The 27715-nt window shown below is 53.6% G+C and overlaps 6 protein-coding genes across 7 annotated transcripts; 3 read left to right on the plus strand and 3 right to left on the minus strand.

Annotated features, from left to right (window-relative positions):
* Positions 1-677: 677 nt before the first annotated feature.
* Bicdl2 (BICD family like cargo adaptor 2) lies at positions 678-8921 on the plus strand. The gene is made up of 10 exons (XM_051167625.1): positions 678-804; positions 1135-1429; positions 5357-5572; positions 5719-5835; positions 5924-6070; positions 7029-7226; positions 7344-7493; positions 7860-7990; positions 8224-8344; positions 8445-8921. The coding sequence occupies exons 2-10, from the start codon at positions 1148-1150 to the stop codon at positions 8604-8606; spliced, it is 1524 nt and encodes a 507-aa protein (XP_051023582.1). The 5' UTR covers positions 678-804; positions 1135-1147; the 3' UTR covers positions 8607-8921.
* Positions 8922-8935: 14 nt separating this feature from the next.
* Thoc6 (THO complex subunit 6) lies at positions 8936-14483 on the minus strand. Its single transcript, XM_051167626.1, has 13 exons — positions 14212-14483; positions 11347-11462; positions 11174-11238; positions 10979-11082; positions 10848-10885; positions 10662-10710; positions 10495-10566; positions 10306-10408; positions 9863-9912; positions 9727-9789; positions 9534-9644; positions 9314-9448; positions 8936-9234 (listed from the first exon to the last, which is right to left on the minus strand). Exons 1-13 carry the CDS (start codon positions 14248-14250, stop codon positions 9154-9156), a joined length of 1026 nt encoding a protein of 341 aa, XP_051023583.1. The 5' UTR covers positions 14251-14483; the 3' UTR covers positions 8936-9153.
* Positions 14484-14575: 92 nt separating this feature from the next.
* Positions 14576-15858, plus strand: Hcfc1r1 (host cell factor C1 regulator 1). Of its 2 annotated transcripts, none has more exons than XM_051167623.1 (3): positions 14576-14743; positions 15226-15354; positions 15566-15858. In XM_051167623.1, the coding sequence occupies exons 1-3, from the start codon at positions 14658-14660 to the stop codon at positions 15699-15701; spliced, it is 351 nt and encodes a 116-aa protein (XP_051023580.1). In that variant the 5' UTR covers positions 14576-14657; the 3' UTR covers positions 15702-15858. The 2 variants fall into 2 exon arrangements, with proteins under 2 accessions (XP_051023580.1, XP_051023581.1); XM_051167624.1 differs by lacking the exon at positions 14576-14743 and adding an exon at positions 14773-14996.
* Positions 15859-16359: 501 nt separating this feature from the next.
* Tnfrsf12a (TNF receptor superfamily member 12A) lies at positions 16360-18180 on the minus strand. The gene is made up of 4 exons (XM_051167996.1): positions 18021-18180; positions 17208-17312; positions 16860-16991; positions 16360-16767 (listed from the first exon to the last, which is right to left on the minus strand). The coding sequence occupies exons 1-4, from the start codon at positions 18112-18114 to the stop codon at positions 16712-16714; spliced, it is 387 nt and encodes a 128-aa protein (XP_051023953.1). The 5' UTR covers positions 18115-18180; the 3' UTR covers positions 16360-16711.
* Positions 18181-21569: 3389 nt separating this feature from the next.
* On the plus strand, positions 21570-23508 carry Cldn6 (claudin 6). The gene is made up of 2 exons (XM_051167717.1): positions 21570-21661; positions 22719-23508. The coding sequence occupies exon 2, from the start codon at positions 22735-22737 to the stop codon at positions 23398-23400; it is 666 nt and encodes a 221-aa protein (XP_051023674.1). The 5' UTR covers positions 21570-21661; positions 22719-22734; the 3' UTR covers positions 23401-23508.
* Positions 23509-24683: 1175 nt separating this feature from the next.
* On the minus strand, positions 24684-25347 carry Cldn9 (claudin 9). Its single transcript, XM_051167828.1, has one exon. It carries the CDS (start codon positions 25335-25337, stop codon positions 24684-24686), a length of 654 nt encoding a protein of 217 aa, XP_051023785.1. The 5' UTR covers positions 25338-25347.
* Between the last annotated feature and the right edge of the window lie 2368 nt (positions 25348-27715).

Here is a 27715-nt window from a genome sequence, read left to right on the forward strand (position 1 = left end):
TCCAGGGACCCTAGCAGAAACTCCGGGAAGCCAGGACACCAGCAGCAAACAGAGTAGTGGCCAGGCGTTGGATATCCAAAGCAGGGGTCGGGGGACTCCCTGGATCTGGCCCTGGGACAGCTGGACTGGGACATCTTTAACACCTGGGATTTTCCGGCCCAGCTGTACTTGCACCTGCGGAGAGCACAGAGACAGGTGTGTGTGGGCTCCGGGGTGAGTAAGGGGCGGGACCCTCCGGGGGTTGGCATGGAGAATCCAGAGTGTCGGGGTCTTTCCTCCTGAGCCCCTGAACCCCTCTCCCTGGGCGGCCCTCGGAAAGCACAGGGCTTCCATCCCCAGGGGCGGGCCCGGGAAGTAAACAGAAACCCGGTGACAGCAGTGGCGCGCTGGCTGGAACAACCTGTTACCTCGCCCTGCACTGGGTCAGCGCCAGGACCCAGGGAAATTGGGGGTCTGGGGACGAGGGCTACTAAGCAGGGGTAGCGGCAGGTGTACCAGGGCGGTGCTAAAATGAAGACTTCAGAGACTACACTTGGAGTCCAGGAGAGAGGGACACGATGGCCATGAAGGCTGACCCGGCTAAACAAGTCTAAAAAACGCCTGGGTCCTGAGGAAGTAGAGTCAGTATATGGGACGGCAAAGGGCTAGAGATCTGAGTTTCTGAAAGGGGAATGTGTTGTGTCCCTGTGGCTAAAGGGTCAAGACATAGCTATTCCCGCTGGTGAGAGCCCTGCTTGCTCAGGGTAAGGAGCTGGTTTCATCCCTAAGGCTGAGTCTCCGTGAACCTGCATTCTAGGCTGAGTGGTGAGGTGGTGAGGGACCGGGAAGGGGAGCAGGGTCTGTCAGTGGGTGGCTTGTGGGACCGGAGTGCAGGGACAACGTTTCCTAAAGGCAAAGAATGTGTGGCAAAGGCAGAAGATAGGAGGTGGGAGGCAAAGCGGCTGGTTTCATTCTGCTTCCAGCTCCAGTCTACCCTGAGGTCATTAACGGAGCAGAATGGCCAGCATGGATCATTAACCCCCGTTGGCCCAGGGAGGCCCAGGCTGCAAGATTAGGAGGCTTAGGTGTTTGCCACTAGGGGGCGAGCTGGGGGCTGGTGCGGGCGGCAGGTTCAGCCATAACCTGTCTTCCCAGATGCACAGGTCCCATGGACTCCGCTGGTGGGCCAAGCTTCCCTTCTGGGCTGCTCTCAGGGGGCACTTCTCCTAGTGGCGATGAAGGATTTTTCCCCTTTGTGCTGGAGCGCCGAGACTCCTTCCTGGGAGGGGGCCCAGGGCCAGAGGAACCAGAGGACCTGGCCCTGCAGCTACAACAGAAGGAGAAGGACCTATTGCTGGCCGCCGAACTTGGCAAGATGCTTCTGGAACGCAACGAGGAGCTTCGGAGGCAGCTGGAGACGCTGAACACTCAGCACTTGGAGCGCGAAGAAGTGAGCTGGCACATGGAGGGTGGGCTGGGTTGGGATGAGCCAAGCATGAGAACTAACCAAGGAGAGGAGAGTGGACACGTGGGCAGAGTAACGCCCATCAAACAGATCCGGGCAGGCAAACCAGGGACAGTGCAGGCCTGTAGTCCCAGCACTCTGGAGGCTAAGAAAGGCTATATTCATAAGACTTCGTCCTGCCAGAGGTGGTGGTGCACGCCTGTAATCCCAGCAGAGGCTAGTCCAAGTTATCCAGGGCTACACTGAGAAATCCTTTTTCGAAAAACAAAAACAAAGCCGGGCGGTGGTGGCACATGCCTTTAATCTCAGCACTTGGAAGGCAGAGACAGGCAGATCCCTGTAAATTCGAGGCCAAAACGGTCTACAGAGGAGTTCCAGGACAGCTAGAGCTGTTACATAGAGAAATACTGTCTCAAAAAACAAAAACAAAAAAGTAAGACTTGGTCCCTAGAAAAAACAGAGTCATCCATGAGGTCAAAAGCAGAAAGAAAAGAAAAAGAAAGAAAACACACATATACATTAATTTTAAAAATAAAATGTAAAACAAGAAGAGTGGACTGAGGTATAGTTGGTAGAATTCGTGTCAAGTAAATACAAATCCCTAGGCCAGTGGTGGTGGTGGCTCTCCTTTAATCCCAGCACTTGGGAGGCAGAGGCAGGTGGATTTCTGAGTTCGAAGCCAGCCTGGACTACAGAGCGAGTTCCAGGACAACCAGGGCTACATAGAAAAACTTTGTCTCAAAAAAAAAAGAAAAAAAGAAAAACCCTGTCTTGAAAAACAAAAACAAAGCCCCGAGTTTGGTGCCCAGCCCCACATAAAGCTGGCGTGGTGGGGCCAGTTACCCAGCCCTTGGGAAGCAGAAGCAGGAAGTTCAGAAGCATCCAAGGCTATCCTTGGCTACACATTGACTTTGAGTCTATCTTGAGCTACAGGAGACGCTAAAAAAGCAAGAAAGAAATCCAGCAAGAACTCTAGCCTGGAGGTATAGCTCAGTAGTAAGGCATTTTTATAACACATCCAAGGCCTTGGGTTTAATCCCTAGCACAGCAATAAATAATAAATGAATAATCTGGGGCTGGAGAGATGGCTCAGAGGTTTAAGAGCACTGAATGTTCTTCCAGAGGTCCTGAGTTCAATTCCCAGGAACCACATGGTAGCTCACCAACCATCTATACTGGAATCTGATGCCCTCTTCTGGCGTGCAGGTGTACATGCATACAGAGCACTGTATACATAATAAATAAATAAATAAATCTTTAAGAATATATATAAATGAATAATCTCAGACTGGGAGTGGTAGTACACACCTTTAATCGTAGCACCCCAGGAGACAGGGACAAGCAGATACGTGAAGCCAAGCTGATCTATATGAGTTCTAGACCAGCTATGGCTACGTAGTGAGACCCTGACTCAACAACAAACAAAAAAATTTAAGGACAAACAAGATCTGCATTCAGATTGCTGTCTGGCTGTGTGGCCCTGGGCACACTGGTCGCCCTCTCTAAATCTAAGGGCTATCCCATAAACAGGAAGCCCAGTCCTTAGGAGCCACGCCCAGCCTGTCCCCAGCTAGATGGTCTCCATGTATCTTCTGTTTGCACTCTTGTCCAATCCTGGGATGTAGGATCAGGTCTTCCCTCTGCCCAGTCTGTTGTTAGCCCCACTCTCACCCTGAGTCCCAATATCTATTTGTATACACCCTCATGTAGACCTGGATCCCTGATCTCAGCTGATAGCCAACTACCGTGCCCCCTCCCCCACCAGGCCACCCATCAGCATCTGCACATAAATGGTGTTCTGCGTCCACCTATAAGCCTTGGGTCTCTGGCACTTCAGCACTGATGGCAGGCCCGGGCCTCTGCCTCAGGCTCTGCAGCATCCCCACACTGACTCCAGCATTCCTGGACTCTGGTAGCCAAGGAACATCAAAAGTGTAATCAAGTGGGACATGGTGGCTCACACCTCTAATCCCAGCACTCAGGAGGCAGAAGCAGGAGGATCCCTGTGAGTTCGAGGCCAGCCTGGTCTACAAAGTTAGTTCAGGACAGCCAAGGCTACACAGAGAAACTCTGTCTCGAAAAACAAACAAACAAACAAACAAACAAACACACACACACACAGAGAAATCAGATCACTTTATTTCTGGACAAGGAGCTCCCATCACAATTAGAATGAAACTGAAAGCACTCACTATGGCCTAAAACTCCAGGGGACTCCTGGCCTCTAGTATCAGTGACACCATCCCTCTTTTTTTTTTTTTTTTTTTTTTTAGACAAGGTTTCTCTGTGTAAAAGCCCTGCCTGTCCTAGACTCACTTTGTAGACCAGGCTGGCCTCAAACTCACAACGATCCGCCTGCCTCTGCCTCCCAAGTGCTGGGACTAAAGGCGTGCCCCACCACTGCCCAGCACACCATCCGTCTTCTGACAGGGTCTTTTTCAGTTCCTCCAGTGACTTAGGCCTGCTTCCCTTAGGGTCTTTACATTTGCCTGCCTGCCCCACTTGTGAGTCAGGTTTGCTATGCAGCCCAGGACTGGCTTTAAACTCATCGCCCATCGCTTTTCAGGGGCCAATGCAAACATAAGCCCTCCTTCTGTGAGCCCCAGCTCGGCTTCTCCTCCTTACTTCCTGTGTTCCTCCACAGCCCTCCCTCTCTCTCTGGAATTGCCTGATTCAGCCACGCACCCATTTGCTTGTGACCCTCTGGCAGTGAAGGTCTCCCTACTTAAAAGCCAGACCCTAAGCCGGGCATGGTAGCACAGGCCTTTAATCCCAGCACTCCGGAGGCGGAGGCAGGTGGATCGCTGTGAGTTCAAGGCCAGCCTGGTCTACAAAGGGAGTCCAGGACAGTAAAGGCTACACAGAGAGACCCTGTCTCGAAAAACCATTAAAAAAAAAAAAAAAGCCAGACCCTAAAAACCATTAAAAAAAAACCAAAGGCAGACCCTAGAATAGACTGGAGCTCAGGAAATATTGAATAGGGATGGTGTCCCTTTGTGGGGGTTGAAGGACAAAGAACTTGGGGGTGTTAGAGGGACCTGAAAATATTAAAAGGACTTGTCAAAAACACACAGCAGCAGCATACTTCAGCACTAGCCAGGACAACTGGGCCCCAACCTGCCCTGGGTTTCATTGCCCTAGCAATGTTGAGGTAGAGTTTGCCTACCTAGATTGCTATCCTTGTGCCTCTAGTTTCTGCCGGGTTCCTTATTTGAGGATGTTGATGTTCTCCCTCTAGTGGACAAAATGAAGTAACGCAGGTAGAGAGCCAGCAAAGCACCTGGCAGGAACACCTGCTAATGATGGTAGCAACTGTGGTCAAAGTCATCTGGCCCATCCCTTCCTGCTTTGAGGACTCAGGCACAGTGGGACTCCAGACTTGTCTCTCTTCCCCTGCCGGGTACCTTAGTGTCTCAAGTGTGTGTGTCCACCCCCCCACCCCCGGTCCAACAGGTTTGGAGGAGGGCAGATGGAGGGGTGGGGCTCTGGGCGGGACAGCCCAGGTTTAATTAGAGGGAGATGGGAAGAGGGGTTGGGCCAAGCTGGCGCACAGAAGTTCCAGGAGACTGCGACGGCGGCGTGTAAGGCCATGGGCCGGGGCTTAAATTCTACCCGACTCAGGCGCCAAAAACGGCGCTTACGACTTCGGGTCCAGAAGCCCAGGCGGCCGCAGGAGGTGAGTGGGCACCAGGGCTATGACTCCCAAGTCTGTCTTGTGTCAGCTCACCTGTTTGGCCTGGACCCTTCTTTCTAGCTCTCTCTGGGTTTTGTTTCACTCACTCTTTCTGCTTCTTGCTGACTTGCCCTCTTTGCTGACTCTTTCACAGATGCGTCTGTGTGTCCCTCCCTCCACTCGGTCTCTACGACTGCTCCAATCTTAGGCGGCTCTCCCTGTCTTTCTCCTCCCCACAGAGGCTGCAGCAGGAGAACCATGAGCTCCGCCGTGGACTGGCAGCCCGGGGTGCCGAGTGGGAGGCCAGAGCTGTGGAGCTGGAGGGAGACGTGGAATCCCTGCGAGCACAGCTCGGGGAACAGCGGTCGGAGCATCAGGACAGCGGGCGAGAGCGAGCAAAGGCCCTGAGTGAACTCAGCGAGCAAAACCTCAGGCTCAGCCAGCAGCTGGCCCAGGTGGGAAGGCCCGGGTTCCTGGAGACGTGGGTGGCTGACGCCCAGGTCCTTGGGGGGGGGGGGGGGAAGGCAGGTCAGTGGACAGTCTGGGTTGGTGTTAAAACCCAGAATGTCAGATGGCGCCACTGGCAGCTTCCCCTTCCCAGGCCTCCAGGACCGAGCAAGAACTGCAGAGGGAGCTTGATACCCTTAGGGGACAGTGTCAAACTCAGGCCCTCGCAGGGGCGGAGCTGAGAGCCCGGCTGGAGAGTCTGCAGGCAGAGGTGAGTGAGGTGCAGCCAGGTCTCCCTGAGACTAGCCAAGGTAGCCCCACACCCCAGCCTCTGCCTCATCCATGACACATGTCCCCAGAACCAGATGCTTCAGGATCGCAGGCAGGACCTAGAGGCCCAGATCCGAGGCCTTCGTGAAGAAGTGGACAAAGGCCAAGGCAGGCTACAGGCCACACATGAGGAGCTGCTGCTGCTTCGGAGAGAGAGAAAAGAGCACAAGCTGGAGGTGAGCAGAGGGGCTGGTGGGGGAGGGGAGTGGGGTGGGGGGGTGGGGGAGTGGGGTGGAATGGGGGAAGGGGTGGGGGGAGTGGAGTGAGGTGGGGGCAGGGTGGGAGGAGGGGAGTGGGGTAGGGGGTCAGCCAGCTGGGCCCCTTGGCAATGACCTCAGGACTTTCTGGGAGATGTGGCCAGTTAAACCACCAAGGGGAAGAGGCCTTGTGGCCAAGTGGTAGCCAAGAAGGAGTATTGAGCCATGCGTGGTGTGCACGCCTTTAATCCCAGCACTCGGGAGACGGAGGCAGGTGGATGGCTTTGAGTTCGAGGCCAGTCTGGTCTACAAAGCGAGTCTAGGTCAGCGAAGGCTACATGAAGAAATCCTGTCTCAAAAAAACAAAAATAAAACAAAAACAAAACAAACAAACAAAAAAAGGAGTCTTGAGCAAGGGAAGTTTTACTCTTAAAATGCATCAGAGCTGGAAGGCTGGGAAGAGAAAGGGCTGAGGCCAGAAATACCTGACCCAGATGGTCTGGGGCTGTGGACATGGTGAAAAAGAGAAGAAAGTCTGAGTTCAGATGGTGTGGCTTCTTAGCCCCACCCTGACTCAGTTTGCCCATTTGTGAAATGGGGTGGTATTATACACCTCAAAGGTCTGTGGTGAGGGTGTGAGACTCAGAGAGATCAATAAATGCTAGATCAAAGCAATTAGTGAATTAGAAGGAAGCTTGTGCAGGGGAGGGCACCCACTCGGTGAGATGACCTGATGGGGTCAGGCTTGGGGCGGAGGACGATGCCAGGCACGCCCTGCTTTATAGGAGAGGAAATTGGTGCCTGCAGAAGGGAGGTGGAGCCTCAGGTCTAGTCCACCAGGGTACGGACCCTTGCCTTCCCTCGGGCGCCCCCTGTGGGCCCACCGCAGTAACGCAGGCTTCCTGCTGACTGCTGGAATGATCTGTATGACCTGCAGCTGGAACGCGCTCGCTTCGAAGCTGGAGAGGCACTGAGCACGCTGCGGAGGCTGCAGCGGCGGGTCTCGGAACTGGAGGAGGAGTCGCGACTCCAGGACGCCGAAGTGTCGGGTGCTTCCCTGCAGACCGAGCTTGCCCACAGCCTTGACAGCGACCAGGACCAAGATCAGCATTTCAACGAGTGCGGAGGCGCCCAGGTGAGCTTGTGGCTTACCAGCCCAATATTGGAATAACTAATGAGGGATGTAAGCTCCGCCCCTCCGGCATTTTCCCAAAGGGTCCAGGCAGCACTGACCAGTTCCTTTGACCTACAGACCATCTTGTCCCCGGAGACTGAAGACGAATCCAGTCCCCAGGCTTCAATCCAGGAAGAGAACTTGGAGCCGCCTAAGAAGCGAGCATCTCTGAGCCCAGGGGAGATACTGGAGGAGAAGGAGGCAGAAGTGGCCAGACTGCAGGATGAGGTGGGAGAGGGCACGGTACTGCACACAAAGCCGGCAGATGCCCAATCCTTTTCCATCTCCACTGTCAAGCCCCTCCTCCATGAGCCTGTAGTCTTGCTTCCTGGGGTGACCTGTACCTCCAGAAAGCCTTCTGGGGCTCTACTGCCCTCCTGAAACTTCTCCCTGTATCCTTCCTGTGGATGACTTACCCCACCTCTCCATTACTAGCTCTGCCCTAACCCACCCCCACCATTCTAACTGACTTCTGAGTCCGAACACAGGCTGCGTCGCCTGCAGGGTTTATGGAGCAGGCGCGGGTTTGGGGAGGGCAGGTTGTCCTGCAAGGCTCTCCTGCTAGTTAGTCCTACCTTCTTTCCCGGCCTGTAGATGGCGCTGCACCGCACAGAGATACAGTCCTTGAGGGATGAGCTGCAGCGACAGAAGGAGTTGAGGGCGCAGGACAATCCCGAGGAAGCCCTGAGCTGTGCGCTCTCTGACCGGGACGAAGCAGTGAACAAGTGAGCCTGGCACTGTCACACACTGCCTCAGAGGGGTTTGGACTCTGGTCCTTCTGGGACCCCGATCTCCATCACCTTGACAAAACCTTCATGTTGAAATCAGGAACTTCAGCCTTCCTTAATCTTGGTGTTAATAGGCCCCGCCGCCCCGCCCGCTTTATCAGGGTCCAAGAGGCCCCGGTGCCCCCCTTGCCCCCCTCCCCCACCAAATTCTCCACCCCTTTCATTTGTAGAGCCTTGAAGCTGTCGCTGGAGCTCAGCCGTGTCTCCCAAGAGCGGGATTCTCTGTCCCGGGAGCTGCTGCGCGCCATCCGCCAGAAGGTGGCGCTGACGCAGGAGCTCGAGGCTTGGCAGGTGAGAGGGTAGAGTAAGGCCTCCCTGTGCAGGACTGGTGGACAGGCATCCTGGCCTGACCCCACCCTGATACCCACCCCCACTGCTCCGCCTCCCGCAGGATGACATGCAGGTGGTGATTGGACAGCAGGTGCGGTCCCAGCGCCAGAAGGAGCTCAGTGAGACTGCAGCGGGCCCACGACGGGCAAAGACCCGCTTTTCACTGCGCCTGGGATCCGGACAGAATGGAGGCTTTCTAAGCAACCTTTTCCGAAGGACCTGAGGGCTGGACAGCAGGGCTATCTTTTCTTACTCTGAGCTGCTTTCCTAACAGTTGATGGAACCACAGGGCCTGAATGACTTCCAAGGGAGGCCATTGTCTTCTGTGCCCAAGAGGTGGGCAGAGGCAATTTGGGAGCAGGGGCCAGCTTTGGGGCAGAAGCCCATGGTGGGTGGCGGGGCAGAACTGTTTATTTTTTTTCAAATCTGTATAGGTCTATGTTTTCTAAGCACCAGGCCCTGCCCTATTTTGGGAGAGAGGTGGGGACGGGTATTTATGTGTAAGGATAAGTCAGAGCAATATATAAATCACTATACTTACTCACTCGCGATTTTTGGGTAGAAAGTGCAAACATGAAAAGCCTAAAACTTTATTTCAACAGGAAAAAAAAAGCTGAGTATAATAGTTTACAGGTATAAATCTCAAATCTTTGGAGTTTGAGACCAAGCTGAGGCAGAGTGAGTTCCAGGCGAGCCTGGGCTTAAAGTATAAGACCCTCCGTCCCAAAACTCAAACATCACTCTGGCTCCTGAAGTGGTGGATCATGACGTCAGAAAGACATGGAGAAGGCTCGGTAGCCCAGGTTAGTGAAGACATCCACTCGGCAGCTGTTGCCCGATGCAGTCAGTACCTGAAGGCCGAGAAGATATGCATGGCTGACCCACCCATCTCACGGCCCCAGGAGATCCCAAATCACTTCCAAGACCCACCTTGCACTCTGGGGCTGCGGGCTGCTGGTTGAGGCTTAGGCTGAGCAGCCCTGAGGAGGAGCCAGGCACCTGGGCCTTAAGCTCCCCGCTCAGTTGCCAGTGGTTGACACAACAGCCCTGGCCAGCAGACAGGATCTGTGGAGGACAAGGAGCGGGTACAGGGGTCAGGTCTAGACAGGGGCACTGGACAAGGAGACAGAACCAAGACAGAGGGCCTCACCAGGTCCTGGTAGAAGGTGACATGCTTCTGTGGTGCCCGAATGGGAAAGACAGTGGTGGGTGTGGAAGACCTGAGGTGCCAGAGGGTGAGGGCTGGGCCCCCTCCACAGACCTGGGCAGAAAGGAGGCAGGCCCCGGTCACTGTGAGCTGTGGACTCCAGTGAGCACTGCATCCCACACCCTGCCCAGCTCACCATCCAATCTGAGTCAGTAGCCAAACAGCCAATCCAGCGCCCGTTGTGCGGCCTGGAGCACTCCTGGGAAGGAGAGAAGGTGTGAGGAATTTGAGGATGGACAGGTAAGGGCACAAGAACGTAGGGCTCTCCTCACCTCATGCTTATACACTTCAATGGTCTGGACCTCTTTGGCTACACGGAGATCTGTGGGGAGATAAGACTCTCAGGAATCTCCTGAGCCACAAAACCTGAGCCCCACCTTCTCAGGTTTTGTTTAGTTTTGTTCCTGTTTTTTCTTTTTAATGATTTATTTATTATGTATGCAGTGTTCTGCCTGTATGTACACCTCCATGCCAGAAACAGTCATCAGATCACATTATAGATGGTTGTGAGCCACCAAGAGGTTGCTGGGAATTGAACTCAGGACCTTTGGAAGAACAGACAGTGTTCTTAACTTCTGAGCCCCTGGTTTTCTTTGTTTTTTCCAAGACAGGGTTTCTTTGTGTAACCCTGGCTGTCCAGAAACTCGCTCTGTAGACCAGGCTGGCCTTGAACTCACAGAGATCTGCCTCCCCAAGTGCTGGGACTTTGCTTTACCCCAAAGCCGCACTGCTCCATCCTCTCCACCGGACAGCACCTCAGGGCTACGGTCCCTCAGAGCCAGGCAATGGATATAGTCTGTGTGGCCCCGGAGGGCCCGCTGCAGGGAAGATGGAAAGCTCAGGAGGAGATCCAGGAAGCACTACCCTTGGTCCAGACTTGCCCTATCTCCAGACCCCTACTCACTGTGAAGGTGCCAGTCTCCAGGTCCATTGTGTGCAGTTGACAGTCTCCCCCAGCTAGGATTAGTGAGTTCTCCTATGGAGGGCAGCAGGACAGAGCTGAACGTCAGTGCCAGTCAGGGTAGGGGAAGGGTCAATGTTTAGCCTAGAATGATCACGAAGAACTCAGACCTTGGGGACAAGCAGCAAGGCATTGATTTCAGGTATTTCCAGGCTGGTCCTAGGTAGAGGAAGCGAAGGGTCAGAGTCACAGAGGTGGTGGCCGTGACCTTGCATGTCCTCCCACAGCATGGTCCTGGCTCACTTGTATGGAGGCTGTGACCTCACATGCCCTCCCAGAGCATGGTCCTGGCTCACCTGTATGGAGGCTGACGACGCCACAGTTCCTTAGAGCCCTTCATAAAGAAACACGGGAGGAAACCCTGAGCGATCCCCATGCCTCTCCAGGTGGGGGCGCCCAGCTCCTCCCCAGGCCCCACACTCCTTACCTTCTTGAGGATTTCTGCCCAGAGCCAGCCCTTCACTTCCCCATCCCCCGCACTGAGTAGATGGCGATCTGTGGAGACCATGCTGTACACGGGCCCGTCATGGGCTAAAGAGACAAAGAAAACTCTAATGAGCCCCCGTGGCCCCTTCTCTATCCCGATGAGGTCTCCTGAACCAGACTTGACAGTTACACCTACCATGGAAGGTCACCATGGGTTTTTTGCTCTCTTCTTTGGCCTCTGAACTCAAGGCAGCAGACAAACTGAAAGAGAGGTGGGGAACCACCGAGAGTCAGAAGCAAGGAGCGCTGACCGCAGACGGCACAAGTGCTAGGGCTCACGTGTGGGGAGAATATCAGAGCAGAGGGTACCTGAAGATGGCGATCTGCCCATAATTGTTGCCAGCTGCCAGAAACTTCCCACAGGGAGACACGCTCTGGGAGAAGATGGTCATGTGCAGCCGCTGCAGGGCCTGAAAGACCTCAGCCTGTGGGAGGGGGCAGACGAAGAGTCTGAGAAGTCTGGGGCCTCTTCCTACAGGCTTCTGCCTGCCTGCCTGCCTGCTCAGACTCCTCAGCTACAGCCACAGGTCGCCCCATACAGGAGTGGCTCCAGGAAGCAGCACTGGGGAACCAAGCCTCTCCTATCAGGTTAACAGGCAGATGCACTCACAGGCACATCTACCACAGATATATGAACTAATAAATATTAAGTGTGCTGTGGCTAGCCGGGCGTGGTGGCTCACGCCTGTAATCCCAGCACTTGGAAGGCAGAGGCAGGTGGATCGCTGTGAGTTTGAGGCCAGCCTGGTCTACAAAGTGACTCCAGGACAGCCAAGGCTAACACAGAGAGACCTTATCTCAAAAAACAAAACAAAACAAACAAAAAAAGAGTGCTGTAGCTGGGTACAGTAGTGTACAATGTGATCTCATCATTTGATAGCTGGGGGCAGGAGGACCAGTGGTAATTCAAGGTTATCCTCAGCTATAGAGTGAATTCGAGGGTAGCCTGGGCTACATGAGATTGTCTGTCTGTCTGTCTGTTTCTCTCTCTCTCTCTCTCTCACACACACACACGCACACGCACGCACGCGTGCGCACACCCGAGGATGTAGCTGGATTGGTAGAGTGTTTGATTAGCATGCACTGAGCCCTAGGGTCAATCCCCAGCATTGCACACCGTCACAGAAAGCGGGCACACACCTGTAGCCTGTGATCCCCGCACCCGGAAGGTGCAGGCAGGAGGACACCCTTCACCACATAACAAACTCCAGGCCAGTTTGAACTATCTTTGGCCCTGAAAAAACTAAGTAGCTCTCAAAAATAAATCAATCTTTAAAACATACGGGTGGGAGGGGGGAGTTCTGGTCAGATGTCTTAGCTGGGGGGTGGGGGAGAGACAGACAGGAGGAGGAGGAGGTCTGGACAGATGGACAGCAGGTAAAGGTGCACTACTCTTGCAGAGGACCCTCACAGCGCCCATGTGGCAGATCCCAAAGCCACCTGTAACTCCAACTCCAGGGGACCTGATGCCTAGCCCCTCTCCTGGAAAGAGTCTCATAAGAAGCCCTCTCTGGCTGGGCAGTGGTGGTGCAAGCCTTTAATCCCAGCACTTGAGAGGCAGAGGCAGACGGATCTCTGTGTTCAAGGCCAGCCAGGTCTACAAAACGAGTTCCAGGACAGCCAAGGCTACACAGAGGAACCCTGTCTGGAAAAACAAAACAAAACAACAACAACAACAAAAAAGCCCTCTCTGGCCTAGAACTCACTGTAGAACAGGTTGGCCTCCTAGAGATCTGCCTGCTTCTGTCTTGCAAGTCCTAGGATTAAAGGCATTAATTAAGTCATCAGGTTATTTTTTTCCCCTAAAGATTTGTACGTTTGTGCCTATGAAGACTGGAAGAGGGCGTGGGTCTCCTGGAACTGGATTACAGGCAGCTCTAAGCCCACCCCTATGTGGATATTAGGAACTGAACTTGATTCCTCTTAAGAGCAGCAAATCGCCAGACACAGTGGAGCATGACTGTAATCCCAGCATTCTGGGAGGCAGAGGCAGGTGGATTTCTGTGAGTTCAAGGCCACCCTGGTCTACAGAGTAAGTTCCAGGACAGCCAGGGCTACACAGAGAAACGCTGTCTTGAAAAACCAAAACAAAAAATAAAATAAGAAGCAAAGCGTAACCAGTGAGCCATCTCTCCAGCCCCTTGATGGCTCTTCTGGCTCTGACGGTACCATAAACACACACAGGGCACATACAACAATATAGGCAAAACACTTATATACACAAAGCAATGAATACAGCTTACAAGAAAACAAATGGGCCAAGTGTGGTGACGTGCCTTTAATTTATCCCAACATCTGAGAGACAAAGGCAGGCAGATCTCTGTGAGTTCTGGGCCAGCCTGATGTACATTGTGAGTCGTTGTGTATGTGTGTGAGGGGAGTCTGTGCAAATGGCTGAGTACAGGTGTCCACAGAGACCAGAAGTTTAAGATCCTCAGGAGCTGGAGTTAACAGGCAATGGAACTTGAGTGCTGGGAACGAAACTCAGGTCCTCTGCTCTCTCTCCAACCCCTAAAACTTATTCTTACCCAAAGCCCTGTGTCTGAGCACCAACACTGTACATATTGGGTGTTGAGGCACACCCAATAGCCTGTAACACTCAAGAGGGTGGTGAAGTCGAGGAGGAATGGAAGTGCCAGGTCATTCTCCATTGTATAACAAAGTTCAAAGAGAACGCAAGATATATGAGACTGTCTCACAAACAATAAGCTGTTCTGGGGCTGGGGTGGAACTAAGTGATAAAGCACGTTCTTACTACACCCAAGACCTGGCCTGGGGGGTGGGGGGCGGAGCTTGTGTACAATTACCATTAACATTTTGAGTCAGGGTCTGACTATGTGTCCCTGGCTGACCTGGAATTCTTTATGTAGGAGACTAGTTTCTAACTCACAGAAACATGCCTGCCTCTTTCTCCTCAGTGCTAGAATTTAAGTGTGGTACCACGACCAACGTTGCCAAAAAATGTTTAAGTGGCTTTATTATCCTATACAGTAAAATGTACTGATATCTAGTCCTTCTGTCACGATTAGATCCCAAAGTTCGGGGTCACTTTGGGGGAGGGTCAGAGTCTGAGTCCCACAAACCACCTATGAACACTGGGTATACTGGAACACTCCTTAGCCAGCCGGTCAGAGCAAGACTACAAAGCCCAGAAGGCACTGTGTGCACACTCACCTGACCCAGAGGAACCGCTAGCGGTGCGGCGTGCTCCATCTTCAGAACTACAAGTCCCAGAGGGCTCTACGCGTGACACAACCTCTCGACTCCCGACGTGCCTGAGAGTGGCTCTTCCCGTTGCGCCCTAGGACCCGGCACTGTCTGCCGCTCAACAACTAAGGCGGCAGGTTCTTGCAGTCTCGAACCACAGAAACCTAGGAGGGCTCCGCGAAGCACCCTTATACTAAGCAGGGTCCCCGAGCTGTCCAGCTACACCGGATCCCATCCCCCACCCCGCCGACCTGTCCCGCCTTCTAACCTCGCGCCGCTCGTCTTCCGCGCCTGCGTAAAACGTCTCCAGTGCGCACGCCTGAGGCCCCGCCCCTCGCGCTGTGCCACGCCCTCGAAGGCTCCGCCTCTGCCGCCTGGATCCCACCCCTCTATCTGCAGGACCCCGAACCATAATGATCCTGCAACAGCCCCTGGAGCGAGGCCCCCCAAGTCAGGACCCACGGGCCACCACTGGGGTGACTCGCGGCCTGGACGCCAGGTGCGTAAGCGGTGGGCCGGACTAAGGGAGGGCAGGAGCTTTGGCTGGCGGACTGAGGGCCGTTCAGCAGGGTGAACCCGGGAAGTGAGGAAAAGGCGCTGTAGGAAACCGTGGTGCGTGAGCTTGGGTTGAAGCTGGGAAGCCAAGGTCAGAATCAGCTAGGTTGCCTGGTGGATGGCCTGGGAGAAAAAGCTAGCTTAGGCCACACAAGACAGGACTGATTCTGGAATTCGGGCTTACCCTGCAGGCTCAGGTGAGCAGATCTTTGGGAAGAGGCAAAGAGGGTGGGCTACAAGCAACCTGGTTGTGTTTCCCAACTCCCTTCTCTGAGGGGCTTGTGCCCATGAGTATGGAGACCCCTGGAGAAGCAGCTACTAAGTTTGGGGGCAGATGGGACTCCGAAGATATTACCTTCGGCCCTCATCGGTTTGCCTCCACTTTGAACACCCTTGCCTCTATTCCCCTCTGGTCTTTCCCCGCAGGGAACCCTTGCACAAGCAGTTCCTGTCTGAGGAGAACATGGCCACCCACTTCTCCCGACTGAGCCTACATAATGACCACCCCTACTGCAGTCCCCCCGTGACTTTTCCCCACGCCCTGCCACCACTCAGGTAGGCACCGCCCCTTACAGGGCTTTCTAGAGGAACACATTTGGTCCTCAGAGCCCCCCCCCCCCATCTCCTCATCAAGCTATTTTTAGCTTCTAGCCAACTTCTGTGCTGGTTTCCATCTTTGGCTCCAGGGGGCCTGGACCTGGTAGGAGGTGGCTCGGCCACAGCAGCCTTCTGCTCCGCACTTTCACTGTCTTTCCTCTTCTTTCAGGAGCCCTTGCCCAGAGCTGCTTCTCTGGCGCTATCCTGGTAGCCTGATCCCTGAGGCCCTCAGGCTGCTGAGGCTGGGGGATACTCCAAGTCCCTACTACCCAGCATCTCCATCTGGGGACATCATGGAGCTCTGAGTGCTGATGGCCAGTGGTTCCTCCTCCCCCGCCTTGTTCCAGACAACAAAAACCAGCAACCCCAAGAGAAGGATGAAGTCCTTCTCCAAACCAGGTGCCTGGGCACCAGGACCTTCCCCTGCCATGACACTGAGCTCAGTGGAACCCTCATCAGGAGGGGCAGCAGTAACGGGGGTGGGGGGTGGGGGGGGGTAGGGAGGTATCGCCTCATTGGTGAATAAAGATTTGTGAGCAGTTGAAGGTTTCTCTGCAGCCTTTGGGAAGGGTGGAGTGCTGGATGCTGGGGTTTTCTCCTCAAAAATCTTCCCCGGAAAACGGTGAGGACAAGCCAGGTCCTGGCAAACTGGGCTCCAGGCATTGAGAATGTGTGAGTCAGAGCCTCGCCCCCGCCCCCGCAGTGGCCGACTGACTGACTCCCTCCCTCCCTTCCTCCAGTTCTGGAGAGTCAAGATCAGGCCATACTCCAAACCATTTAAAGTTAAAGATTCTTTTATTAATAAGTCTCCCTCCCCTCCAAACTTTATCCCCAAAATAAATATCACCCCCCAGCCATGGGGGATGGGTTTGTGTGTGTGTGTGATTAGGTCCAGCCCTCCCAGAGGGCCAGCCCCCTTAGTGTTAAAAACAGGTCCCTAAATCTGACCCACTCCCAGGGCGTTGTTGAATCTCAGTCCCTCTGAGTGGGTGGGACCTAGCATTGTGTCTGCCCCTCAAGACAGCCGGGCTTCCAGGACTTGGGGGAGAAAGAGACTCTCTTGTGCAAATGCTGCAGATCCTTGGGCATCCGTCTCTTGTAACCTAGTTTGAGGCTCTCTGTCCCGGAACCAGAGACAGGGCAATCAGACACCCTGGAAGACTCTGCTGAACCCTAAGCCCAGTCCTTGGAGGTGAATCACCACCTCACCCCACCCCCTTGTGGTTGGAAGAGTCTGGCTCGCGCGGTGTCTAGAAGGCCAGGCTGGCACCAGAAGGAATGAATGGACGATGAGTGGGCCCCAGCACGGTGCTCCTCACTGGATCAGTGCCACACCTGGGCAGCCCTCTCCACCCGTCTCCTCTATAGGGGCTGGAAGATAAGAAGTGGGGTTGTCATGATTAGGGGACAACTAGGGGTGTGATGAGGGAGGTGGGAGGAGTGAGGGTCGGGAGTTCACTTACTGGTAAACTTTTCTCTCCTGCGGCACCGTCTCCAGACCAGGAAAGCAGAAAGCGCCAAAACCAGGGCCAGACTAAGAGCGCCTCCCAGAATGGGCCAGAGCAGTCTGAAGGGGGCAGGAGGTGCTGCAGCACCTAGTGGCCAAGGCTCAAATCAGCTCTCGCCCTTGGGACGCCCGCCCGCCCTCAAGGGGGGTCTCAAGCTGTACCCTACACAGTATCCCCACCCTGATAGAAGCCCCTTCCTCAGTCAATCCTTCCCTGATTCCCTATATCCTTATATAAGTCCACGACCCTCCTCCCCGCCCCAGGTCTAGAATCCGCTCGCCACCGGCTCCGCCCCCCACTCACAGCCCAGGCAGAAGTCGCTGTGCGGTCGCGCTGGACACGAAGCGCAGTCCATGCACTTGTCGAGATCCGCGCTCCAGGAGCTGCCGCTAGAGCATGGGGCGGTGCCTGGGGAGGGGGCTGCAGGTCAGAAGCTGGCGGCTGGGCGCGGCTATTCTGGGGGCTGAGGTCAGGGTCAGTCGGCTCAAATAACGTGAGTCACCATCGCCCCCCTCACCCCCGCATTCCTCACAGGTGACCGCACCGCCTGACCCAGACACGGCAGTGCGGGAGGGGGTCGGGTAGCGCGGGACTTAGGACGGGGGGGACAGGTTCCTCCCACCCCCCGCGACAGAGTGTGACTCACTCCTGGGCACCGGGCCCGACCCCAGTCCCTCCCCCCCGCATAACTGGGCATTGAAGTCACCGGATGGAAGGGGCACCCCCACATGGTATAGAGGGCAACGTCCCCAGTGCCCCTTCGCGATTCTTAGATACCCACACTGGGCAGGCCCCATTACAGACCAGGGTGAGCGTGTGCCCCCTTCCCAAAACAAACCTCCTGCCCTGGAGTTTATTTTCTCTCTCTACTCTGGCTCTCACTTGTGACACAGAAGACCCCACACCTCAGTTGGACAGGTAGCGAAACTGAGGCTCGGACCGTGGATAAAGCTTGGGGTGAGACCTCCCCCACTTGGAGCACACCTCCTGCAGACCACGGATCACAGATCCTCACGTCTACCGGTTTCCCCGGTTTCACTCAGTTCTCCAGACACCCAAACTCCGTTTCTGGCCACCCCCAAGTCCGAGGTTCACCGTCCCCTGAGCCATGTATACCTGGTGCTTGTTCCCCAGCCGCGGCACGCATCAGCACCAACCCGAATCCCAACACGAGGATCTGCGGCAGAGGCCGCGGCCAAGGCGGAGACATGACTGCCGGTCCCGAGGCAACAGCGGTCTGCTCTCACCACCCGCGGGCCAAGACTCAGGCCTGGGGCCCCGCCCCCGCCCCCGCCTTCCGGGGCGGAGCCCTTGCCTCTGCCCGCCCCACGAGAGCAAGCAGTCGGCTAAATTAAGTCATTCATTCAATACTGTCGCTCCAAAAGTCTCAAACGCTGCCTGTAGGCTCTGCTCCGCCCTCTGCGAGTTTCAGTCCCTGTGGTGTGGAGCGGGGAAAAGACATAACTGCACACTTGGGTTTTTCTCCTTTTTTAAGTCCAAATAAACTTTCTTTGTTTGGTTATCTGTTATTTTGCAGTCTGGGGTGGAGAACAGAGGGTCTGACATACTAGGCAAGCACTGAGCCTCACCGCCTTTATGTTTGATTGCTTTGTTTGGTTTTGGGTTTTTGACATAGGATCTCATATTTTATCCCAGACTAGCCTCGAACTCAAAACACTTTTTTTTTTTGAAGATTTGTTTATTTATTATTATGTATACAGTGTTCTGCCTCAATGTACACCTGCAGGACAGAATGGGGCATCAAATCACATAGATGGCCGTGAGCCACAATGTAGTTGGTGGTAATTGAACTCAGGACCCTTGGAAAAGCAGGCGATGCTCTTAACCTCTGAGCCATCTCTCTAGTCCCCTCAAAATACTTCTATCTCAGCCTCCCAAGTGCTCGGATTCTAGACTGGCGCCACCACGCCCAGATTTTCTTTGCTTTGAGGTTTTTTATCTTTTTTTTTTTTTTTTTTTTTTCTTTTAAGGATTGTGAGACAATCTTGCTGTATAGCTCGGCTGGTTTCAATCTCGGCATCTCCAGTATCAGTAAACAGTACTGCAAGCACACACATGCTACTTCCTTTTCTTTCTTTCTTTTTTAAATTTATTATTATGTATACATGCTCTGCCTGCATATACACTGGCAGGCCAGAAGAGGGCATTAGATCACTCTATAGATGGTTGTGAGCCACCATGTGAACTGAACTAAGGACCTGTGGAAGAGCAGACAGTGCTCTTAACTTCTGAGCCATCTCTCTCTTTTCTTTCTTTCTTTCTTTTTTTTTTTTTTTTAATTTTTATGTATTATTATGTAATGCAGTGTTCTGGCCAGAAGAGGGCATCAGATCACATTACAGATGGTTGTGAGCCACCATGTGGTTGCTGGGAATTGAACTCAGGACCTCAGGAGGAGCAGTCAATACCCTTAACCTCTGAGCCATCTCTCCAGCCTCCTCTCTTTTCTTAAGATTTATTTATTTATGGCTGGGTGTGGTGGCACAAGCCTTTAATCCCAGCACTTGGAGGCAGAGGTAGGCAGATCGCTGTGAGTTCAAAGCCAGCCTGGTCTACAAAGTGAGTCCAGGACAGCCAAGGCTACACAGAGAAACCCTGTCTCGAAAAACCAAAAAAAGAAAGAAAAAAAAAAAGACTTATTTATTTATTATTATGTATACAGTGCTCTGCTTACATATATACCTGCAGGCCAGAAGAGGGCTTTTTATCACATTATAGATGGTTGTGCGCTGCTATGTGGTTGCTGGGAATTGAACTCAGGACCTCTGGAAGAGTACAGTGCTCTTAACCTCTGAACCATCTCTCCAGCCCTTACCCCCTATTTTATTTTCTTAAAGATTTATTTTATTTGTCTGTGTGTCTGCCACATGTGTGTGGGTATCCCTGGAGTCCAGAAGAGGGCGACAGGTCTCCTGGAGATAGAATTACAGATGAGTAAAAATAAATAAATAAATAAAAGCTTGGTCACCTAGTAAGACGGCTTAGGGGTTGAGAGCACTGTCTGCTTTTCCAAAGGACCCGGGTTCAGTTCCCAGCACCCACAGGGCAGCTCACAGTGTTGATAATTCCAGTTCCAGGAATTCTGACACCTTCAGACCAATGTTCTTAAAATAAAATTAAGTCAATTATAAAATAGATAAATAAATAAATCTTAAAACAAACAAACAAACAAAACCCATGAGCCATCTTTCCAGACCCACATGCTGCTTGCTTGCTTGCTTGCTTTTTGTTAGGATTCTGCTTCAGCCTGCCTACCTGTGATGTCACTGCTTATCTACCACGGGGGCGTGGCCCTGCCCCGAGCCATATAAAAGACACCCTCCATGTGGCCTCGAGCACATACTCGCTCTATCTCTCTACCTCTCTCTACCTTTTTACCTCTTTCTCTTTCTACTCTTACTCTCTTTCTATAATTTCTCTCTCTTTCTCTCTCTTTCGTACCTGCTTCCCCCTTTCTTCACCCCCCCCCCATGTTCATCTAATAAACTCGATATAACATAATATCTGCCTGGTACCTTGTATCCTAACATCTGCCTTTTATCTTTAATTTTTATATATAACATTTTTTTTCTTCGAGACAGGGTCTGCCCAGTGCTGGGAGTAAAGGTCACAGGCTGAGCATGGTGGTGCATGCCTTTAATCCCAGCACTCGGGAGGCAGAGGCAAGCAGATAGCAGTGAGTTTGAGATCAACCTGGTCTACAAAGCGAGTCTAGGACATCCAAGGCTACACAGAGAAACATTGTCTCGAAAAACAAACAAAACAAAACAAAAAAGGTCCCATACTGCTCTCTTAATGACCTCAGGGGCATACCAAAAACAAAAAATGAAAGGGCAGGGCTGGATGGCTCAGCGGGTAAGGATTCTTCCTGCCAGACCTGGCAATCAGAGTTTGATCCCCGGGGCCAACAGAAGCTGAAGACACTCACAGGTATGCAGTGTGACATGTCCCCCCCTCAAAATAACAACATCAACAACAACACCACAAAAGTAATGTGTCTTTCGGTAACGTGCATAGCTGTTTCCATTCGTAAAGTAATAAACTGGGCCTGGAGAAGGTTGAGTGAATTCTCAGACACAGGGCAGGGTCTGGAACTCAGCAGGTAGCAGGCGCTGCCCCGGGAGTCGCCAGCAACTAAGAGACCAAGCTGAGAAACACTCTGGCTGCCGTCGGGGAGGGGGTGGTGGTGTCTCTGCCCCTCCCAGAGGGAGGTGGTCCAGTGACGTCATGGCGACTTTAAGACCCCTTGCCTCCGCTCCCCTCCCTACTTTCCGACCGGGGAATCTTTGCATTGTCTTTTGCAGGTGTTCCTGGGGGTAAGTATGTGCATTGCGGGTGTGGAGATACGCAGGCAGGGAATGTGGCAGGGTGCGTGCGGGCGTTGAGTACGGAGCTGAAGCTCTGGTCCTTGTGGCGGCCACCTGGGTCAGCATGTCCCTAGGCAGGAGAGGGTTACTTCGAGCCCCGCGAGGTGATCGGGTCCCTGCGGCCCCAGTAAAGGTAAGCGCCCCTCCCCCTCCCCTAGGACAAAGGCACCGAAACCCGGGACGCCCCTCCTCCACCTTCTTAGCTCTTTGGGGCGGAACTCCCTTCCCCCTCACCTTCAGGCGCGGACCTAGCTGCGGGCGCCGCCATTAAACCCCTCCTTGTCGCTCATTCCTAGGCTTGGATAGCCAACCTGTCCGGGGTCACTGAGCGGGACGGGACGTCGTCAGACAAAGCTAAGTGAACACACGGTAAGTGGAGAGGGACAGGGATGAGAAGGAGCGAATGTCCCTCCAGGAATTGACCCACGTCCCCAGCGTAAGACTGCAAGTGAGAGAGGAGTCGAAAGGGGCCTATGCCATTCTTAGGGGCAAGGTGCACATTTAGAACCGAGGGTAAGTGGGGAGCCACAGCATGGCGCCTAGTAGGGCTGATTCCCTTTGTGCCAACTATGGGAAGTGCGACGTGAGGACACAGGTGCGGCCTGTCACAGAAGGCCCTGAGGTCTTAAGAAGCTGCGTTGAGGGAGGAACAGCCGTACCGCCTTTGGTCTAAAACTCCCCGAAAGCATTCCCGAGCCCTGAGGGCATGCACCTTGCTTGACCCTTAGGGGTGGAGGCTGGTAGCCTAGAAAAATCTGCTTTTGGGTGAAAGGGTTTGTTTTTCCTGGTCTCTCTTGCCCTCCAGGGTGGGCTGAACCTGACTTGGCCAGGAAGGACTTCCAGCAAGCAACTCCAGGGTTTGGGAGATGAGTGTCCTGCCTAGGGATGGGGGTGGGGATATGCCTGGGATTTCAAGGCATTGGATCCACCTGAAACAGAGCTGGGGGAGTGGGGGTGTCCATTTGAACCTTGGGTGGTGGGATCTCATCTGAATGCTGGAATTTGTAGCCAGACCCGACTATTCTGAAATTACACTCTACACACACACACACACACACACACACACACACACACACAGAGGTCACTCTTTGTTTTGACAAGACAGCACCTTGAGGATGTGTTTCCGTGCAGAGTGCTTGCCTGGCATTCACAAAGCCCAAGTTCAGTCACCAGCACTGCATGAACTGGGTGTGCTGTTACATGCCTCTGGTGGGGAAACCCTGTCATCTGCATGCAGTACAACAGGATTTAGCAAATGCTAATCTTGCTCTTGATTGGCCCATGGAGTATATCTAACTCACACTGCAGGACCTTGTAACAACAGTCAGGGGGGTACCTGATGCTGGTATCACCAGCTAACTAGAGAGGACGTCCAGGCCTGCCACTCTTTCATACTCCTCTGCTTCTTTCTCCCCACCCTAAACAGCCCCCTCAAGTTCATCATGGCCTCTGCTGGTCTGCAAATCCTGGGGATCGTCATGACCCTGCTTGGCTGGGTCAACGCCTTGGTGTCCTGCGCCCTGCCCATGTGGAAGGTGACCGCCTTCATCGGCAACAGCATCGTTGTGGCCCAGATGGTGTGGGAGGGGCTGTGGATGTCCTGCGTGGTCCAGAGCACCGGGCAGATGCAGTGTAAGGTGTATGACTCACTGCTGGCCCTACCCCAGGACCTCCAAGCCGCACGAGCCCTCTGTGTCATCACCCTCCTCCTCGTCTTGCTTGGCCTGCTGGTGTACCTTGCTGGAGCCAAGTGCACTACCTGTGTGGAAGATAAGGATTCCAAGTCCCATCTGGTGCTCACCTCTGGGATTATCTTTGTCATCTCCGGGATCCTGACCCTCATTCCTGTCTGCTGGACGGCCCACTCCATCATCCAGGACTTCTACAACCCCTTGGTGGCCGATGCTCAAAAGCGGGAGCTGGGGGCCTCCCTCTACCTGGGCTGGGCAGCCTCGGGACTTCTGCTGCTGGGTGGGGGCCTGCTATGCTGTGCCTGCTCTCCTAGAGGGCCCCGGGGACCCAGCCACTACATGGCCCGCTATTCTTCATCTGCCCCACATTCAGTTTCTCGGGGACCCTCCGAGTACCCCACTAAGAATTACGTCTGATGCCCACTGGGGAATGTGGCTCTATTAGCCAGGGAACCCTAGGAGGCTAAGCTGAGCCATCAAGAAATGGTGCCTGGTAGTTTTGGGGGTTGTTTTGCTCTTTGTGTGTGTGTGTGTGTTGCAGTATTGGTATTGAGCCTGGGGGCCGTGCGTTTGGTAGGCAAGCGCTCTACCTGTGAGCGGTGCAGTACCCTGCCGCTAGGGTTGGTCCCGTCTGCTTTTGAGACAGGCTCTCACCATGGAGCTGGAGTTCTAGTTTTCCTGCCTCCACCCGCCTCCGGACCCCACCTAGCTCCACAGCTAGCATTCTCCCCTCTTCCACGGTGCAGTTGGAGGGTGTGACACTTGTATCTCTGTGCCTTTCTTCACTCTTGAGGATCTTCTGTGGAGCCTTTTTGGTCCTCAAGATGGGCCTGTCCCAAGAGTTCCTGCTGTGCTCGAAGGACAAGCACAACCCCCCTCCTAATCAGACTTTCTCAGTCCTTGAAGGACAGGTGATAAGTTACCAAAGAATTTGCTGCCCAGTCTTCCAACCTTTGGCCCCTGAATCCCATCACCAAAGTTACTATGTACTCTTCCCCAAATAAGGTCCCAGCTGTGCTGTAGACTCCGCCCTCATCTCTAACCTTGCACACTTCCCTGCCCACAATGTTGTACTAAATAAAAGATGATTTTTTAAAAAAATAATGTGCTTCCAACGTTGCGTGCTGTTCAGTTCGAGCCTAGCTAGAGTTAAGTGGCAGTTACATACACTTGATGCCAAGCTTTGCTGGCTCAGACCCCATGGTCTAAGCAATCTGCTCCTTGAACTGGAGCAGCTCACCCATGCACCCCTCACAGATCAGAGGAAGTTCAGTTACAATGCGCTTTTATTCCTAGCTCTGGGGGTGGGGGGCGCCGAGCAGTTTGGGTTCAGGTGGCAGTCCAGCTAGATTTGACCAGCTGAAGGTTGTTAGGTCACAGTCCATGTCTTATTTTGAAGGCAAGGAAGCTGAGGTCCGGGTTCCTGGGGGGTAAGGCAGAGCTCCACGAGAGAGAAAAGTCAGGAGAGCAACCCACAGCAATGACTTGGGAGGCAGGTATGGGTCTGGGTACCAAGTATGTGGAGCTTTCTAAGGTTGCAACCATGGCAGAGGGCTGGCTCAAGCCAGGCTAGCTGAGACAGCCCTAGAGCCAAGTCCGGGCCAAATGAAGTGAACTTCCCCGGGCACAGGAGAGTGATGAGATGCGAGGGTGCAGCCCAGTGCGGGATTTAAGGCCGCAAGGTGGGAGTTTCCGGAGCATCACACATAGTCCCTCTTATCCAATCCCGAAGCACCTGAACGGGAAGGGATGGAATAACCCAGCCTGGGTCCACGGGGCCTCTCGAAATGGGACGGGGGACACGTGCAGCAGAGAAGCCCTCCACCCAGCATAAGCAGCGCGGCGGCTGCCCAGCCCAGGTAGAGGGAGGCTCCCAGCTCTCTCTTGAGGGCTTCGGCAACCAGTGGGTTATAGAAATCTTGGATGATGGCGTGGGCTGTCCAGCAGACCGGGATGAGAACCAGGATGCCCGAGAGGAGGAGCAGGACCCCTGCGGTGAGTACAATGCGAGCCTTGGCACCTTCGTCCTCCACACATGTGGTACACTGAGCACCCGTGATAGCCACCAGCAGGCCCAGCAAAGCCAGCAGGAGGGCGACAACACAAAGGGCTCTGGCAGCCTGCAGGTCCTGGGGTAGGGCCAGCAACGAATCGTATACTTTGCACTGCATCTGCCCGGTGCTCTGGACCACGCAGGACATCCACAGCCCCTCCCACACCACCTGGGCCACAACGATGCTGTTGCCGATGAAGGCGGTCACCTTCCACAGCGGCAGGGCACAAGATACCAAGGTCCCTAGCCAGCCTAGCACAGCCAGCGTCATACCAAGCAGTTCAAGGCCGGTGGAAGCCATCTGCTCCTCGGGTCTTCTCAGCTCTCAGCCTGTAGTCACTCAACAGGGTTGAGAACACCCCGCGTTGGAGTTCCGGGTGGGTTTCAGTGCTCGGGAGGGGATCTGTTGATCTCAGGCCCAAGCAGACCTTACCTCTGCGGGCCTCTCACACATCAGATACTCACTGAGTACAGAGAAGTCCTGGGGTCCTGCTCTTTCAGCTGGATTGCTTGAGTCTCCTTGGAAGCCTTGGGCCCATCACAGCCCCTCCAGATCTGTCTTGACCCAGGAACAGCCGTGTTCCTCTCTGCTGGCTGCTCACGTAACTTCTTGGTTGACTTTTGAAGTCCTCTCTCAGCTGGTATACAGCTTGTCGCAAAACAGAGGTGCCACCTGGGGCATCTGAGGGCGCTGGCTGCAGGCGGGGTTTTTAAGGCCTAGGCAGGGGAGGAGCCCTGCTAGGGACCTGGAGGCTGCCATTGGGTGGCAGAACTAGAGCAATGGTGAAAGGGGGTGGGGGTGGGGGGTGGGATGGGCCTTCGGAGTTAGGGTCCGGTGCCAAGACCAAGTGGAAACTCAGGAACAAAGGAATTCCGGGAAGACAGGACAAACAGAAAAGGGAAGAGAGCAGCCAATTAATTGGCTTGGGACAGAGAAACGAGCAGATGAGCTCTCAGCCCCACCCTGCACCCCTTTTTCCACCTCTCTAATTCACTCTGTTATGGCGGGGCAAATACGCTGGCTCCCACTATCCATCATCATTCTCCCTCCCCATCCCCCCCATCCTTTAGGGACTCTCTGGAATCTGATCTGTCTCCAGTCTCAGCTCAATAACCCTGGCAGTTCCTTGGGGAGAGGCCCCGCCTACAGTTTCCCAGACAACAGGTGCCTGGCGCCCAGCTCAGGTGGCATTACCAAGACAACGGCCTAGAAAACCACACCCCCCCCATACAGATACACACACACTTCTACCTCAGCTCAGGTGTTCCCACCCCACCCCTGCAGCCGAAACCAGGGGGCTGAGCTGAGCCGCTGAAGGTCTCTAGTGGCCTGGTGATGATAAAGAGCCTGTTGTGGAGAAGGGGAGGGGCAGAAAAAAGCCTGTGGCAAGAAGGGACAAGCGGGACCCTAAGCAAAGGTGCTCTTTCTGATAGTCACAGGAATAGCTGGCCAGGCTGTGGTGACACAGAGGTGGGCAAGGGAGCGAGGCCCAGAGGACGTCTAGCTTCTGTGGGCACCTACACACACATACAGTTACACATGACATTAAATAAATTTTTTTTTCATTTTTTTTCCAGAGACAGGTTTCTCTGTATAACCCGACTGTCCTGGAACTCATTCTGTAGACCCAGCTGGCTTGAACTCAAGAGATCTGCCTGTCTCTGCCTCCTGAGTGATGGGATTGAAGGCATGCACCACCAAAGACCAACTTGAAATTAAATAAATCTTAAAAAAAAAAAAAAAGAACGGAAGGAAGAAGGAAGGAAGGAACTGGGCATGGTGGCACATGTCTTTAATTCCAGCACTCAGGTGGCAGAGGCAGGCTTATCTCTGTGACTCTGAGGTCAGCCTGGTAGTGAGTTAGTTACAGGGCAGCCAGGGATACATACAAAGACCTTGTCGCAGAGAGAGAAAGAGAGAGAGAGAGAGAGAGAGAGAGAGAGAGAGAGAGAGAGGGAGGAAATGGGTGGCAGTAAAGCACATGATACACATTATGAAAAGGCCGTCTTGATACCTGTAATTTGGACAACAAGTTAATAAAAAGAGAGGTGCTAGAAGTGTGTCAGGGATGGAAAACTTGGCATACACCAGGCCCAAAGCACCATCCCCAACACCGAAAAAAGACAAAAAGAAAAGGGCGTGGGCACTCCCCTCCTCCTCCTCCTCCTCCGCCTCCTCCGCCTCCTCCTCCTCTTCCTTCTTTGTCTTCAGCTTCATCTTCTTTCGTGAGAGGGGCTTCTTGAAGATACAGAGTAGAGCAATCTCTCATTTTAGAGAAAATGCTGATGGGACAGGGCTGGGACACACACACACGCACACACACACACTCTTAAGGTTTTACTTATTACTCTTATGTTTTACACCTTTACAACGTTTAAAAAATTTTTATTATGTATACACAAACCACTGGTTTGTTTTTGTTTGTGTGTGTGTGTGTGTGTGTGTGTGTGTAGCCTGCTGGAGTCAATTCTCTTTTCATCATCTGGAACATGGAGCTAGAATTCAAGTAGTGTTGCTTGGCAGCAAGCACCTTTTAACAGCTGAGCCGTCTTGAGGCTTTGTATTTATGCCGTTGGGTGCTGGAACCCAGGGAATGGTGCATTCGTCGCTTCTAGGTGTAGGTCTCAGTAATTTCTGGAAGAGAAGTTTGTCATCATCCGATTACGAAGAGATCTGTA

This window comes from Acomys russatus, chromosome 25 (genome assembly GCF_903995435.1).
Source record: "Acomys russatus chromosome 25, mAcoRus1.1, whole genome shotgun sequence".
Lineage (NCBI taxonomy): Eukaryota > Metazoa > Chordata > Mammalia > Rodentia > Muridae > Acomys > Acomys russatus.